Here is a 14,781-nt window from a genome sequence, read left to right as displayed (position 1 = left end):
ACCATAGATGCAGGCGAAACGTCAGGAGAAAAAGCCTCTAGAACATGGCAATATAGCCTGGAAAAACCTACAACAACCCAGGAACTGGGATTTGTACAGTTCCAGCACAGGCACCATTGTTAACTTCCTCTCAAAGAGATTGTGGGAGCAGTGTGCTGTTCCCATTACAATTTCCATGATGTTTACGCATGCGCATTTCTTTAGAACTACTGTACTTTAATGTAGACTTTTAAAATTATATTGTAATCACTTTAAACACATAAGCTGCCTTGAGTCTCGGACAGAAAAGGGATATAATTAAAGATGATGATAATAATCATGGATGATCTAAGACCATCATTACTGAATAATGTTAAGTAATATCTCCTTTGATATGGGTAGGGAAATCTCCCACTTCAAAGTTTTCCAGAAAACCCATTGTCTGCCCAGTGCAGTGACTCACATTGCTGCATGACTGGCATCTAATTCTTAAGAAATGACTGAATGCTTCAGTTGCGTTCAGTGCCGAACACGACCTTGCCACCTGCTTTGAACAGAGAAGGGGTGCAATTGTCAGGCTGAACTTAGTAACAACCAGATTTCCACATTTGCTGGGATTAGGAGTGCAAGACTGTTGGGTGAGTGGGCTTATCAACAAAAGATCCTTCACATAAACACACAGCAGAGTAACTTATTAGTAGAAAAAGGAAAAACAAGGAGGCGATAGGACCTCTTCGAGGAGAAGATGGGGCAATGCTGACAGGGGATAGGGAAAAGGCAGAACTACTTAAAGCCTTCTTTGCCTCGGTCTTCTCACAAAAAGAGAGTCTTCAACCTCAGCAAGATGGAGTGGATGAGGGATTGGAGGACATCCAACCCCAAATTGGGAAACAAGTCGTCCAGGAATACCTGGCCGCTCTTAATGAGTTCAAGTCCCCAGGGCCAGATCAACTACACCCCAGAGTATTGAAGGAACTAGCGGAAGTCATTTCGGAACCATTGGCAACCATCTTTGAGAGTTCTTGGAGAACGGGAGAAGTTCCAGCAGATTGGAGGAGGGCCAATGTGGTCCCAATCTTCAAGAAGGGAAAAAAGGATGACCCAAACAACTACCGTCCGGTCAGCCTCACGTCGATACCGGGCAAGATTCTGGAAAAGATTGTTAAGGAAGCGGTCTGCAAACACTTAGAAACAAATGCAGTCATCGCTAATAGTCAACATGGATTTATCAAAAACAAGTCATGCCAGACTAATCTGATCTCTTTCTTCGATAGAGCTACAAGCTGGGTAGATGCGGGGAATGCCGTGGATGTAGCGTACCTGGATTTCAATAAGGCCTTCGACAAGGTCCCCCATGACCTTCTGGCAAGGAAACTAGTCCAATGTGGGCTAGGCAAAACTACGGTGAGGTGGATCTGTAATTGGTTAAGTGGACGAACACAGAGAGTGCTCACTAATGCTTCCTCTTCATCTTGGAAAGAAGTGACGAGCGGAGTGCCGCAGGGTTCCGTCCTGGGCCCGGTCCTGTTCAACATCTTTATTAATGACTTAGATGAAGGGCTAGAAGGCAGTATCATCAAGTTTGCAGACGACACCAAATTGGGAAGGATAGCCAATAGTCCAGAGGACAGCAGCAGAATTCAAAATGATCTTGACAGATTAGAGAGATGGGCCAAAACTAACAAAATGAAGTTCAACAGTGACAAATGCAAGATACTCCACTTTGGCAGGAAAAATGAAATGCAAAGATACAGAATGGGGGACGCCTGGCTCGATAGCAGTACGTGTGAAAAAGATCTTGGAGTCCTCGTGGACAACAAGTTAAACATGAGCCAACAATGTGATGTGGCGGCAAAAAAAGCCAATGGGATTTTGTCCTGCATCAATAGGAGCATAGTGTCTAGATCTAAGGAAGTAATGCTACCCCTCTGTTCTGCTTTGGTTAGACCACATCTGGAATATTGTGTCCAATTCTGGGCGCCACAGTTCAAGAGAGATATTGACAAGCTGGAATGTGTCCAGAGGAGGGCGACTAAAATGATCAAGGGTCTGGAGAACAAGCCCTATGAGAAGCGGCTTAGGGAACTGGGCATGTTTAGCCTGAAGAAGAGAAGGCTGAGAGGAGATATGATAGCCATGTATAAATATGTGAGAGGAAGCCACAGGGAGGAGGGAGCAAGCTTGTTTTCTGCTTCCTTGGAGACTAGGACGCGGAACAATGGCTTCAAACTACAAGAGAGGAGATTCCATCTGAACATTAGGAAGAACTTCCTGACTGTGAGAGCCGTTCAGCAGTGGAACTCTCTGCCCCGGAGTGTGGTGGAGGCTCCTTCTTTGGAAGCTTTTAAGCAGAGGCTGGATGGCCATCTGTCAGGGGTGATTTGAATGCAATATTCCTGCTTCTTGGCAGGGGGTTGGACTGGATGGCCCATGAGGTCTCTTCCAACTCTTTGATTCTATGATTCTATGATTCTATCAGCATGACCCAGCACCAGTAGCCCAAAGTGATAAAAAGATCTCTTCCTTAGGAGGTTTTTCTTTGTAGTAAAATAATATGGTTACACTAAAGGTTTCCATCTATATAAATAAAAATGTAATGTTCGTCTGTGGGATTAACAGAACTCAAAAACCACTGGACAAATGGACACCAAATTTGAACACAAGACAACTAAAGCAATCTATGTCCTTCACAAAAAAAAAAAAATGAAAAAAAATTAACTGAAAAGAACTTAAACCCCCACAAGCCTAAATGACTATACAGAGCATGCATTAAAAGAACACCCTCCCCTCCCTCCTGTACGAGGGAAAAAAACCCAACAACTGAGTAAGAGTTAGCTTGAGAGAGGGAGGGAAAGGTGGTCGGTATATCCCTCTTGCTACCCCCAGCCTCTCTCTTCCCAAAGGATTCAGAGAGAGGGAGGGGAGGGAGAGAGAGAGGACACCCTCCTCCAGATCTACCCCCTCCCTTTCCTTCTTTTCCTTTCTTTTTTTTTCCCTTTCCCTCTTGGGTCTTGGCTGTCGGCGGCATGGAGGTGCCTCTGCTGCTGGGAACTCACATGGGAGGGATTCTGTGTGTATGTGTGTGTGCCCAGAAAGCTAATCCATATTGAGTTATGGGAAGGAATTCTGGGAAATGAAGTCCAGTGTTCAAGGAAAGGACAAAAATGCACGCTCTGTTAGGAAAGGCTGTCCAGGAAGGCACAATCAAAACACTCCCAAAAGATGGCCATCCATTTTTATTTTACAGCAACCCTGGGCTATAATATATCTACAGTAATAATATCTATCATAATAATATCTATGTCTGTATATATATGTGTGTGTGTGTGTGTGTGTGTGTACACATATCTATGATAACTATATGTCTATAACAATAATATCTACATGTCTATAATAATATCTATAGGTCTGTAATAATATCCATATCCATGTCTATAATTATAATATCTGTCTGTCAATAATATCTATACATCTATAATAATAATACCTGTATGCCTAGAATATCTATGTTTATAATAATAATTTTATATATATATATATATATATACATACATACATACATACAGACAGACAGACACACACACACACACACACGTGTATAATAAAAATAAGACATCCCCTGAAAATAAGCCATAGTGTGTCTTCTGGAGGAAAAATAATTGTAAGATAGTGTCTTATACAGACTGGGGCCTACTCACAGACTGAGACCTTTCTCCCACTGAGGTTTACCTCACAATGAGGCGTTACTAAGCAACAGGCATACCTGCCCTTACTGAACTCATACTGAGTCGCTGCATCCATCCAACCAACCCTTTCAGTGCCCGACTCACATTTCTGTAATTAAAAATACATAGTTAATTTTTAATATTTCTGACAAAGCCCCCCCCCCCCCCCCACATGAAAGTGAAAAAAACGTGAATTAAAAATTGCTATTTTTAAAATGTGAGATGACATCTCCCATGGAAGTTATAGGATTGCCTTGGAGGACCAAGAGACTTTTCAATTAAGTCTATGAATAAATAAAATATGCAAAATAACAATATGCAAAAATTATTGGTTAGTATAGTCACCTAGTTGGAGTACTCACCATTCAGGAACAAGTGGCAATGGCTCTTTCCCCTAAGCTCCTTAAACTGCTGCATTTCTGTTTGCGTAGGTTCCCCCTGCAGTTGGAGAGCGGTCAGACGGTGGAATGCACAGTTGCACAATACTTCAAGCAGAAATACAACCTCCAGCTGAAGTACCCCCATTTGCCGTGTCTGCAAGTTGGTCAAGAACAGAAACACACATATCTGCCTCTGGAGGTGAAAGCTTGTCTTCTGGAATGGGATACATGATTGTGTAAACCAGTGTTTCTCAGCCTTCCTAATGCCGTGATTCTATCATTGGTAGAGTTCAGAACGCTCTTTGAATGTAGGTGAACTATAAATCCCAGCAATTACAACTCCCACATGTCAAGGTCTATTTCCTCCAAACTCCACCAGTGTTCATATTTGGACATATTGAATATTTGTGCCAATTTTAGTTCAGATCTATCATTGTGCTAGTCCACAGTGCTGTCTGGATGTAGGCGAACTACAACTCCAAAACTCAAGGTCAGTGACCACCAAACCTTTCCAGTATTTTCTCTTGGTCGTGGCAGTTCTGTGTGTCAAGTTTGGTTCAATTCCGTCGTCGGTGTTCCAAATGCTCTTTGATTGTAGGTGAAATATAAATCCCAACAACTATAACTCCCAAATGACAAAATCAGTCCTTCCCGACCCCACCAATATTCAATTTGAGTGTATTGAGTATTCGTGCCAAATTTGGTCCAGTGAATGAACATACATCCTGCATATCAGATATTTACATTACGATTCATAACTGTAGCAAAATTACAGTTATGAAGTAATAATGAAAATAATGTTATGGTTGGGGGTCACCACAACATGAGGAACTGTATTAAGGAGTCGCGGCATTAGGAAGGTTGAAAAACACTGATTTAGAGTGTTTTTGCACTATGAATAAAATATGTGCAGCGTGCATAGGAATTCATTCATGTTTTTTTTTTCAAATTATAATCCGGCCCTCCAACAGTTTACGGGACTGTGACCTGGCCCTCTGTTTAAAAAGTTTGAGGACCCCTGACATAGAGGGTCTACTGGAAGTTGACTCCCTTCAAAAAATTATCTTCATACGCACTGTGATGCACATGTAGGCTATCCAAATGTAGATATTTGCCCTTAGCATACATTTGGATGACCCTACATGTGTATCACAGTGCCATTGAGGCACCCTGTTTTGGGCCAAATAAAACTATGCAAATGTTTGGATCTCTATCCATCCTGCCAGGTATGTAACATTGTGGCTGGCCAGCGGTGCATCAAAAAGTTGACGGACAATCAGACTTCCACCATGATCAAAGCAACAGCAAGGTCCGCTCCAGACAGACAGGAGGAAATCAGCCGGCTGGTAAGTGCCTCTTCTCCCTTCGCTTTGCTGGGAAGGAATCAGGGTTGGGGTTCTCGGGGGTGATAATTTGGATTCTGTAATTTCAGTGGGATAGCTCCATTGCTTAGTGGCTGAACTATGAAAAGTTGAAATTTAATCTCTCTTGCCCCGCCCCCCAAGTAAGCCTGTTGTCCTATCATATATACTTGAGTATAAGACAATAATAATAATAGAGTAAAATAATAAATATAAATATAAATATAATAATAATAAGGTTTTTTCGGGCTGTATGGCCATGGTCTAGAGGCATTCTCTCCTGACGTTTCACCTGCATCTATGGCAAGCATCCTCAGAGGTAGTGAGGTCTGTTGGAAGTAGGAAAAAGGATTTATATATCTGTGGAATGACCAGGGTGAGATAATAATAATAATAATAATAATAATAAAAACTGATGACAATCCACTACGCATTACACCCGTGTGGTGATGTCGACAGACTTTACCTGCCCAGAAAATCAGGAGGCAGAGGGCTTCTGCAAGTGAAACAAATGGTAGAAGAAGAGAAACACGGCACTGGCAGATTATGTGAAAGGCAGTCAAGAACCAACATTGAGGGAAGTCAATTGTAGTAAACTGCTTAAAGTGCAAAAAACAAAGAGGGAATACCGTAAAAACACAATCCAGAGCAGAAGAGAAAACTGGCAAAAGAAGGCTCTCCATGGACAGTTCCTGGGAAAAATTGAGAGCCAAATTGACAAAGAAAAAACATGGCTGTGGCTCACAAGTGGAGGGCCTGATTCTGGCAGCCCAATAACAAGCCATTCAAACCAATGCCATCAAAGCCAGAATTGAAAAGTCGACAACAGATCCCAAATGTAGACCCTGCAAGGAAGCAGATGAAACAATAGATCATATCCTGAGCTGCAGCAAAAAGATTGCGCAGACAGACTACAAGCAGAGGCATAACACCATTGCTCAGATGATTCATTGGAACTTGTGCCACAAATACAATCTTCCTGCGACAAAGAACTGGTGGGATCACAAGCCGGAAAAAGTTACAGAGAATGAACACACCAAACTCCTCTGGGACTTCCGGATTCAGACACAGAGTTTTGGAGCACAATACTCCTGACCTCACAATCGTGTTAAAAACAAAGTATGGATCGGCGATGTCGCAATCCCAGGTGACAGCAGGATTGAAGAGAAACAACTGGAAAAGCTGACACGATATGAGGATTTAAAAATCGAACTACAAAGACTCTGGCACAAACCAGTAAAGGTGGTCCCAGTGGTGATCGGCACACTGGGTACAGTGTCTAAAGACCTTGGCCTGCACTTAAACACAAGCTGCAGAAGGCCACTTTACTGGGATCTGCACGCATTATTCGCCGATACATCACACAGTCCTAGACACTTGGGAAGTGTCTGACGTGTGATCCAATTCAACAGCCAGCAGAGTGTCTGCTGTGGACTCATCTTGTTGTGTTTCAAATAATAATAATAATAATAATAATAATAATAATAATAATAATAACAATAAAGGCCACCTTACTTGGATCTGCGCGCATCAATCGAAAATACATCACACAATCCTAGACACTTGAGAAGTGTTCGACTTGTGATTTTGTGATACGAAATCTAGCATATAGATCTCGTTTGCTGTGACAGACTCTGCTTTTGTGTCAGTAAAATAATAATAAATAGAGTAAAATAATGGAAATGTACTCATAATAATAAATAGAATAAAGTAATAAATTTAATAAAATAATGGAAATGTAATAATAGAGTAAAATAATATTTATTATTTATTTATTTATTAATTTATATTTATTTATAATAGTAGAGTAATATAATAAATCTAATAATAATAATAGTAAAATAATAAATCTAATAATAATAATAGTAAAAGAGTAAATAATATAAATCTAATAATAATAATAATAATTACTACTACTACTACAACGGAGCCCCCGGTGGCGCAGTGGGTTAAAGCACTGAGCTGCTAAGCTTGTTGATCGAAAGGTCGCAGGTTCGATTCCGGGGAGCGGCGTGAGCTTCCGCTGTCAGCCCTAGCTTCTGCCAACCTAGCAGTTCGAAAACATGCAAATGTGAGTAGATCAATAGGTACCGCTCCGGCGGGAAGGTAACAGCGCTCCATGCAATCATGCCGGCCACATGACCTTGGAGGTGTCTACGGACAACGCTGGCTCTTCGGCTTAGAAATGGAGATGAGCACCACACCCCAGAGTCAGACATGACTGGACTTAATGTCAGGGGACAACCTTTACCTAACCTTTTTACTACTACAACAGAGTAAAATGTTAAATAATTTTGACTTGAGTATAAGCCGAGGGGGGCTTTTTCAGCCTAAAAAAGTGCTGAAAAACTCAGCTTATACTCGAGTATATACAGTATCTATACAGTATCTATCTATCTATCTATCTATCTATCTATCTATCTATCTATCTATGTATCCAGCTATCTTACCTGTTCCTGTCACTGAAAACCTAGGATTTTAGAGAGGACATGTGAGAGGGGTTTTCTTATGCCCCTAGACATCAGCAGATTAGATGTTTGACATGAATCCATCAAAATCCTCTTGGGGAACAGGTGAAGAAGTGATAGGATCTTCCTATTATGTATGCAGATATTTTTGCCATTAATTTTTTAAAAAAATACTGTTTATATTTAATTCTGTTTAAACATTTGTATATTTTAAATTTTGTGCTAATGCTGTTTTGTTAAGCCTCTTTGAGTCCCCTTTGGGGCATAAATAAATAATAATAATAATAATAATAATAATAATAATAATAATAATAATTTATTGGCAAACCTCATTATTTGCATCCTCAGATACAGTTCCACAGACCAAAGGGGCAAATCTTGCTTGAAATTGTGGCCTGTTTGGAGGACTGTAGCTTTCTCTTTCTTTTACAGATGAAGAATGCCAGTTATAACCTGGACCCATACATACAGGAGTTTGGCATTAAAGTGAAGGACGATATGACAGAGGTGACAGGACGTGTCTTGCCAGCTCCAATCTTACAATATGGAGGCCGGGTGAGCAACACAAAGATTCTTGACCACTGTTTCTTCAGTTATCAGCTTATTTATTTGTCGTGTCAGGACAACCAGTCAATTATATTACATTTCTAACAGAACAAAGCAAACAAACAGACAAAATACAAAATTTGTGAGTTTGGTAGTTGATTAAATGTCCTTTGACCAGTATCTGGCCACTTGGAGTGCTTCTGGTGTTGCTGCAAGGAGGTCCTGCATTGTGCATGTGGCAGGGCTCAGGTTGCATTGCAGCAGGTGGTCAGTGGTTTGCTCCTCTCCACACTCACATGTCGTGGATTCCACTTTGTAGCCCCATTTCTTAAGGTTGGCTCTGCATCTTGTGGTGCCAGAGCGCAGTCTGTTCAGCGCCTTCCAAGTCGCCCAGTCTTCTGTGTGCCCAGGGGGGAGTCTCTCATTTGGTATCAGCCATTGGTTGAGGTTCTGGGTTTGAGCCTGCCACTTTTGGACTCTCGCTTGCTGAGGTGTTCCAGCGAGTGTCTCTGTAAATCTTAGAAAACTCTGTCTAGATTTAAGTCGTTGACGTGCTGGCTGATACCCAAACGGGATGAGCTGGAGATGTCTCTGCCTTGGTCCTTTCACTATTGGCTGCTACTTCCTGGCGGATGTCAGGTGGTGCAATACCGGCTAAGCAGTGTAATTTCTCCAGTGGTGTAGGGCGCAGGCACCCCATGATAATGTGGCACGTCTCATTAAGAGCCACATCCATTGTTTTAGTGTGGTGAGATGTGTTCCACACTGGGCATGCATACTCAGCAGCAGAGTAGCATAGCGCAAGGGCAGATGTCTTCACTGTATCTGGTTGAGGTGTTCCAGCGAGTGTCTCTGTAAATCTTAGAAAACTATGTCTAGATTTAAGTCGTTGACGTGCTGGCTGATACCCAAACAGGAGATGAGCTGGAAATGTCTCTGCCTTGGTCCTTTCACTATTGGTTGCTACTTCCCGGCGGATGTCAGGTGGTGCAATACCGGCTAAGCAGTGTAATTTCTCCAGTGGTGTAGGGCGCAGGCACCCCATGATAATGCGGCATGTCTCATTAAGAGCCACATCCACTGTTTTAGCGTGGTGAGATGTGTTCCACACTGGGCATGCATACTCAGCAGCAGAGTAGCACAGCGCAAGGGCAGATGTCTTCACTGTATCTGGTTGTGATCCCCAGGTTGTGCCAGTCAGCTTTCGTATGATATTGTTTCAGCTGGTAGTATGGAACTATTTAGAGTAGTAATACTGACCTTAGATCCCAGAGAATTGGGATATTTGAATACTGTAGACCAGTGCTCGAGGACCTGGCAGTGCTCAGGGAAGTGTTCTCCCTAGGCCTCCAGCACAATTCTGAGGTCAGTTTCCAAATATTTTTTGGCAGAAGTTGCTGTACTTGATGTGGCATGAGAAATTAAATTAAGCATTACATGTTGGAATTGATGGCAGATTTTTGAATGGCCAAACTTCTATGGATACTGTGGATGGCTAAAAAGACAAATGAATCCTGAACTCTTGCTAGAAGCCAAATGTCTGAACTGAAACTAGCATACTTTGGCCACATCATAAGAAGACATAACTCATTAGAAAAGACAATAATGCTTGGTAAGATAGAAGGCAAAAGGAAAAGGGGAAGACCATATTCCATGGAAGCCATAGCAGCCCTAAATTTACCCGCAGTATGACTTGGAAACTTCTCATTCATTAGTCAAAGTCATTTTGATGGCAGTTAACGACTGCATCCTTCTCAAATGATTGTCTACATGTGAATAGAACTCCATAATGGTTTTGGAGTGTGGCCTGAGAAGTGTAGCTTATTTTGGAATGAAAGGTCTTGCTTTCTCCACAGAACCGTGCCATCGCCACACCAAACCAGGGGGTCTGGGACATGAGAGGAAAGCAATTTTACAACGGCATTGAGATCAAAGTCTGGGCCATCGCCTGCTTCGCCCCTCAGAAGCAGTGCAGGGAAGAAGTACTGAAGTAAGTGGGGGCTTTGCTGGGAGACGTAAGACTGCAGCAGGGCCATAGCATCACAGCACAGGTCCCAGGATGAATTCCTGGATTTTCCAGGTGGTTCTGGGAAAGACTATTCTCTGAAGTGGTCTATTTCAGTATGTGGCTTTGTGTGTATATGGGAGGCAGAGGTGATCACACTGAGACTGAGGGTCCCAGGCTGGACTGACTTTGCCTCCCTGTATCCCTGGTGATCACCTTTAGAAGGAAGGCAAAAACACTGGAGGAAAAGCTTGTCAGCATTAGCGTTAGTAGCCCACATAATGACTTAGCCCTTTTAACTCTAAAAATAACTCATAAAAACACATGAATCCTCCACTTTAAGTAGAAATAAAAGTTCTATTCGCTGTATACAAAACAAGACAGAAGAATTGCTCTCACCAAAACATAGCAAAAACAATATCTTCAGTGAGTCCTCTTCATTCAATGGCGATATGCAGACATGTAACAGAATAATATACAGTCTCACTTACTCAATTGTCTGTAGAATGACCTTGTCTTGCTGTAAACACTTTATCTTCAGGACTCTGCAGAACTGCTCCCGGCACCAAACAAAGGCTTTTCAGCTCAAAACGAGCTCTCAAGCAAAGCTTAGAACGCAATGCTCAAAATTTACAAACACTTGATGCCTTACTATATACAGGAAACAATACCACACTCAATTAACCCATAACAGCTGCAACATAAAAAAATCCTGATCCTTTCTAAGACTTAGAAAAAGCCCCGTTGCAAACCCCTAGTAACAACAAAGCTCCTATATTAAATCCTCAAGAGCCGCTGCTGCTCAGTGTAGACTGTATTGAGACGGATCGCCATTTTAACTTGGTTCAACTTCTTAGCTGAGATTGCAGCACACTGCTGTAATGCATCCCTGGTGATCACCTTTAGAAAGAAGGCAAAAACAGTGTGCCATCTTAGAATGATCTTAGAGAGTCAGATATGTTAACCTGTAAGGACTGGCTATTCATGAGCTGTAGAAATCTGAGCCTGGGCCCTACATACTGTTTGCTCCCGGTTGGTGGGTGGCTGCTGCAAGATAGTGCCTTCACACGTTCCTGTTTTTCAAAGCAAGAGTGTTGTGTGAGTGGGCTTATTAACAAAAGATCCTCCTTATAAATGCACAGCAAAGTAACTTATTAGCAGCAGCGTGACCCAGCACCAGTAGCCCAAAGTGATAAAAAGAACTAAAACAAACAGACCAATGTTATCTCTTCCATAGAAGGATTTTCTTGTAGTAAAATACAGTGTTCCCTTAATTATCGCGGGTGTTCCATTCCAGGACCATCAGCAATAAGTGAAAATCCACAAAGTAGGAACACTATATTAATTTAAATATTTATACATTATTTTAGCAGAGCCGACGGAGGAAGTTCCGGCCTGCACACCAGCCTCCCTTTCTGAGGCCCGTTGTAATGTACATAAATATTTTATATTAATATTTACACAAACCCCCGAAACAGCGAGTCCGCGTAAAGTAAACCACTAAAGTAGTGAGGGAACACTATAATATGGTTGCACTATTTACAAGAACACAAAATAATAATAATAATAATAATAATAATAATAATAACAACACTTTATTTGTACCCCACTACCATCTCCCCAAGGGACTTGGTGCGGCTTACATGAGGCTGAGCCCGAATACAACAATACAAGCAATAACAACAACAGTACAAGCAATTAAAATAACACATAAACAATAAAATATATAACATTATCAATAAGACAACACGCAATTAAAAACAGTGGGAAGGCCAAATGTAAAGTTAAAATGGAAATGATGCTGGGACATGGATGAAAGGTGATAGTGGCGTTTGTGGAAGGGCATACGAGCAGATCTAAAAAGTGTAAAGTGCTTTGGAGGACAAAGTGCTATGGGATCATTATTCCGGGAAGGCACACTGGAACAACCACGTCTTCAAGCTCCTCCTAAAGACTGCCAAGGTTGGTGCCTGTCTGATGTCTTTAGGGAGTGAGTTCCAGAGTCGAGGGGCCACCACCGAAAAGGCCCTCTCTCTTGTCCCCACCAACCACGCCTGCGATTCTGGTGGGATCGAGAGCAAATAAACAAATACATAGTAGCTTTACACACTGCAGCCTTCACACTGCAGCTTTCTTAACACAGAGATTTACGTCACATCCCTCAGGACTACACAAGCTTTGGCCCACTAACTCTCACAGGCTTCGACCTACTTACTCTCCTCAGGACGACACTACCTTTGGCCCACTGACTCTAACAAGCTTTGGCCTACTAACTTTTTCAGTGTTTGACTCACACTATTGTAATAAAAAACCCAGTTAATTTTTAATATTTCTGACAAGTGGTACCTCTCTGACATTGAAGTTTAAGGCCCTGGGTTAGACTCTGATTCAAGAGTAGTCCTGACATGTTTTTTTTTCTTTGCTTGATGAGAAGGGAAGCAATCAAGCGTTCATATTTTATTGGATTTGTAATGGCTTTTAGTCAAATACAAGGGGAACTCTTCTGCATTTGTTGCTTTTTTATCTTCTGTTGTTGCAGAAACTTCACAGACCAATTGCGCAAGATATCCAAGGATGCGGGGATGCCAATCCAGGGTCAGCCCTGTTTCTGCAAATATGCACAAGGCGCAGATAGTGTGGAGCCCATGTTCCGGCACCTTAAGAACACCTACTCAGGACTCCAGCTCATCATCGTCATCCTGCCGGGGAAAACACCAGTGTATGGTATGTTGACAGGAAAGATGCTGGGAGAAGATGTCTTAATTATCCATGATTTGTTTATCATGTCAGAAGCGAACTGAGGGTACAGTTGTAATGTATTTAAAATGTAATGTATTATACTAAATGTCCTTAGATCAGTAGCTGGCCACTTGGAGTGCCTCTGGTGTCTCTGTGAGAAGGTCCTCCACTGTGCATGTGGCAGTGCTCGGGTTGCATTGTAATAGGTGGTCTGTGGTTTGCTCTTCTCCGCACTCGCATGTCATGGAGTCCACTTTGTGGCCCCATTTCTGAAGGTGGGTTCTACATCTTGTCCCAGAGCGCAGTCTGTTCAGTGTCTTCCAAGTTCTGTGTGCCCAGGAGGGAGTCTCTCATTTGGTCTCCGCCATGGCTTGACATTCCATGTTTTAGCCTGTCACTTTTAAAAAAATGATTGTTATTAATAGAATGTAAGATTACAAGGAAAGTGGGGGAATATTTGTGAAGGAGATAGTAAAGCAGGAAAAGAGGTATGTAAGAGAATAATACCACAACCAATGAAAAGTGAGGGGGTGGGGGATAAAGGCAAAAAAAACCCCAAAAAAACTTGTCCATAGGGTTTACAGATCCTCTCCAAAAATGTCAAGGGAAGAGAAAAAAGAAAAAAAGGAAAAAAAGTTTAAAAAGTATGTATACATAAAAACTCTACATCTATTCTTTGAAGATCTTGGGTAGATTTTTTCTCCTATATTGTTGGTAAAATAAAAGAATACTTCCCTCTTTTAGTTCTTCTTCAACTTCTGATTAGTCTTTTCAAAAGATAATCTCTATTTTTTGTTGTTTAAAATAACTTTTTACCATGTCCCAGTTTGTATGTTTCTTTGGTGTCCCTTCATTTGGCGACAGCCAATAGGTAAGTTTGTCCATATTCATTCTTTCCAATCTTTTATGTTGCCATTCTTCTCTTTTTGGTGTTTCTATTTGTCTCCAGTTCTTAGCGAAAACAATTCGGGCTGCAGTGGTTAGGTTGTTGTTGTTCATTCGTTCAGTCGTCTCCAACTCTTCGTGACCTCATGGACCAGTCCACGCCAGAGCTCCCTGTCGGCCGTCACCACCCCCAGCTCCTTCAAGGTCAGTCCAGTCACTTCAAGGATATCATCTTGCCCTTGGTCTTGCCCTGTGCCCAGTGGTTAGGTAGTTGAAGGTTATGTCTTTATTTTTGTCCCCTTCAAAGTCAAGCATTTCAAGTAGGAAGTATTCTGGTTCCTTCTTTATTTGTATTTTAAGGATCTTTTGTATTTCATTGTGAACCATACTCCAGAAATCTTTTGCTTTGGGGCAAGACCACCAAATGTGGAAGAAAGATCCTATTTGATGTTCACATTTCCAACATTTGTTGGATGCATTTTTATAGAATTTTGAGATCTTTTGAGGTGTAATATACCATCTGTGAATCATTTTAAGTAGATTTTCTTTTAGGTTATAGGAATAGGTATATTTGATTTTTTGGTTCCAAATTTTCTCCCATTGTTCTAGTTTTATTTGGTTAGCCTGTCACTTTTTGACTCTCACTTGCTGAGGTGTTCCTGCGAGTATCTCTGTAGATTTTAGAAAACTATT

The 14,781-nt window shown here is 41.6% G+C and overlaps 1 protein-coding gene across 3 annotated transcripts in view; it reads left to right on the top strand.

Annotated features, from left to right (window-relative positions):
* Window positions 1–14,781, top strand: part of LOC132780766 (protein argonaute-1) — a 101,798-nt gene that overhangs the window by 66,861 nt on the left and 20,156 nt on the right. For all 3 annotated transcript variants that reach the window (XM_060784532.2, XM_060784531.2, XM_067473715.1), the window contains 5 exons: window positions 4,136–4,283; window positions 5,311–5,430; window positions 8,346–8,468; window positions 10,316–10,449; window positions 13,004–13,188. In XM_060784532.2, coding sequence (XP_060640515.1) covers window positions 4,136–4,283; window positions 5,311–5,430; window positions 8,346–8,468; window positions 10,316–10,449; window positions 13,004–13,188 — 710 coding nt within the window. The remainder of the gene's footprint in view (window positions 1–4,135; window positions 4,284–5,310; window positions 5,431–8,345; window positions 8,469–10,315; window positions 10,450–13,003; window positions 13,189–14,781) is intronic.

This window comes from Anolis sagrei, chromosome X, assembly GCF_037176765.1.
Source record: "Anolis sagrei isolate rAnoSag1 chromosome X, rAnoSag1.mat, whole genome shotgun sequence".
In the NCBI taxonomy this organism is placed as follows: domain Eukaryota; kingdom Metazoa; phylum Chordata; class Lepidosauria; order Squamata; family Dactyloidae; genus Anolis; species Anolis sagrei.
The sequence above is the reverse complement of the archived record's forward strand: the minus strand, read 5'-3'. Positions and strand labels throughout refer to the sequence as shown.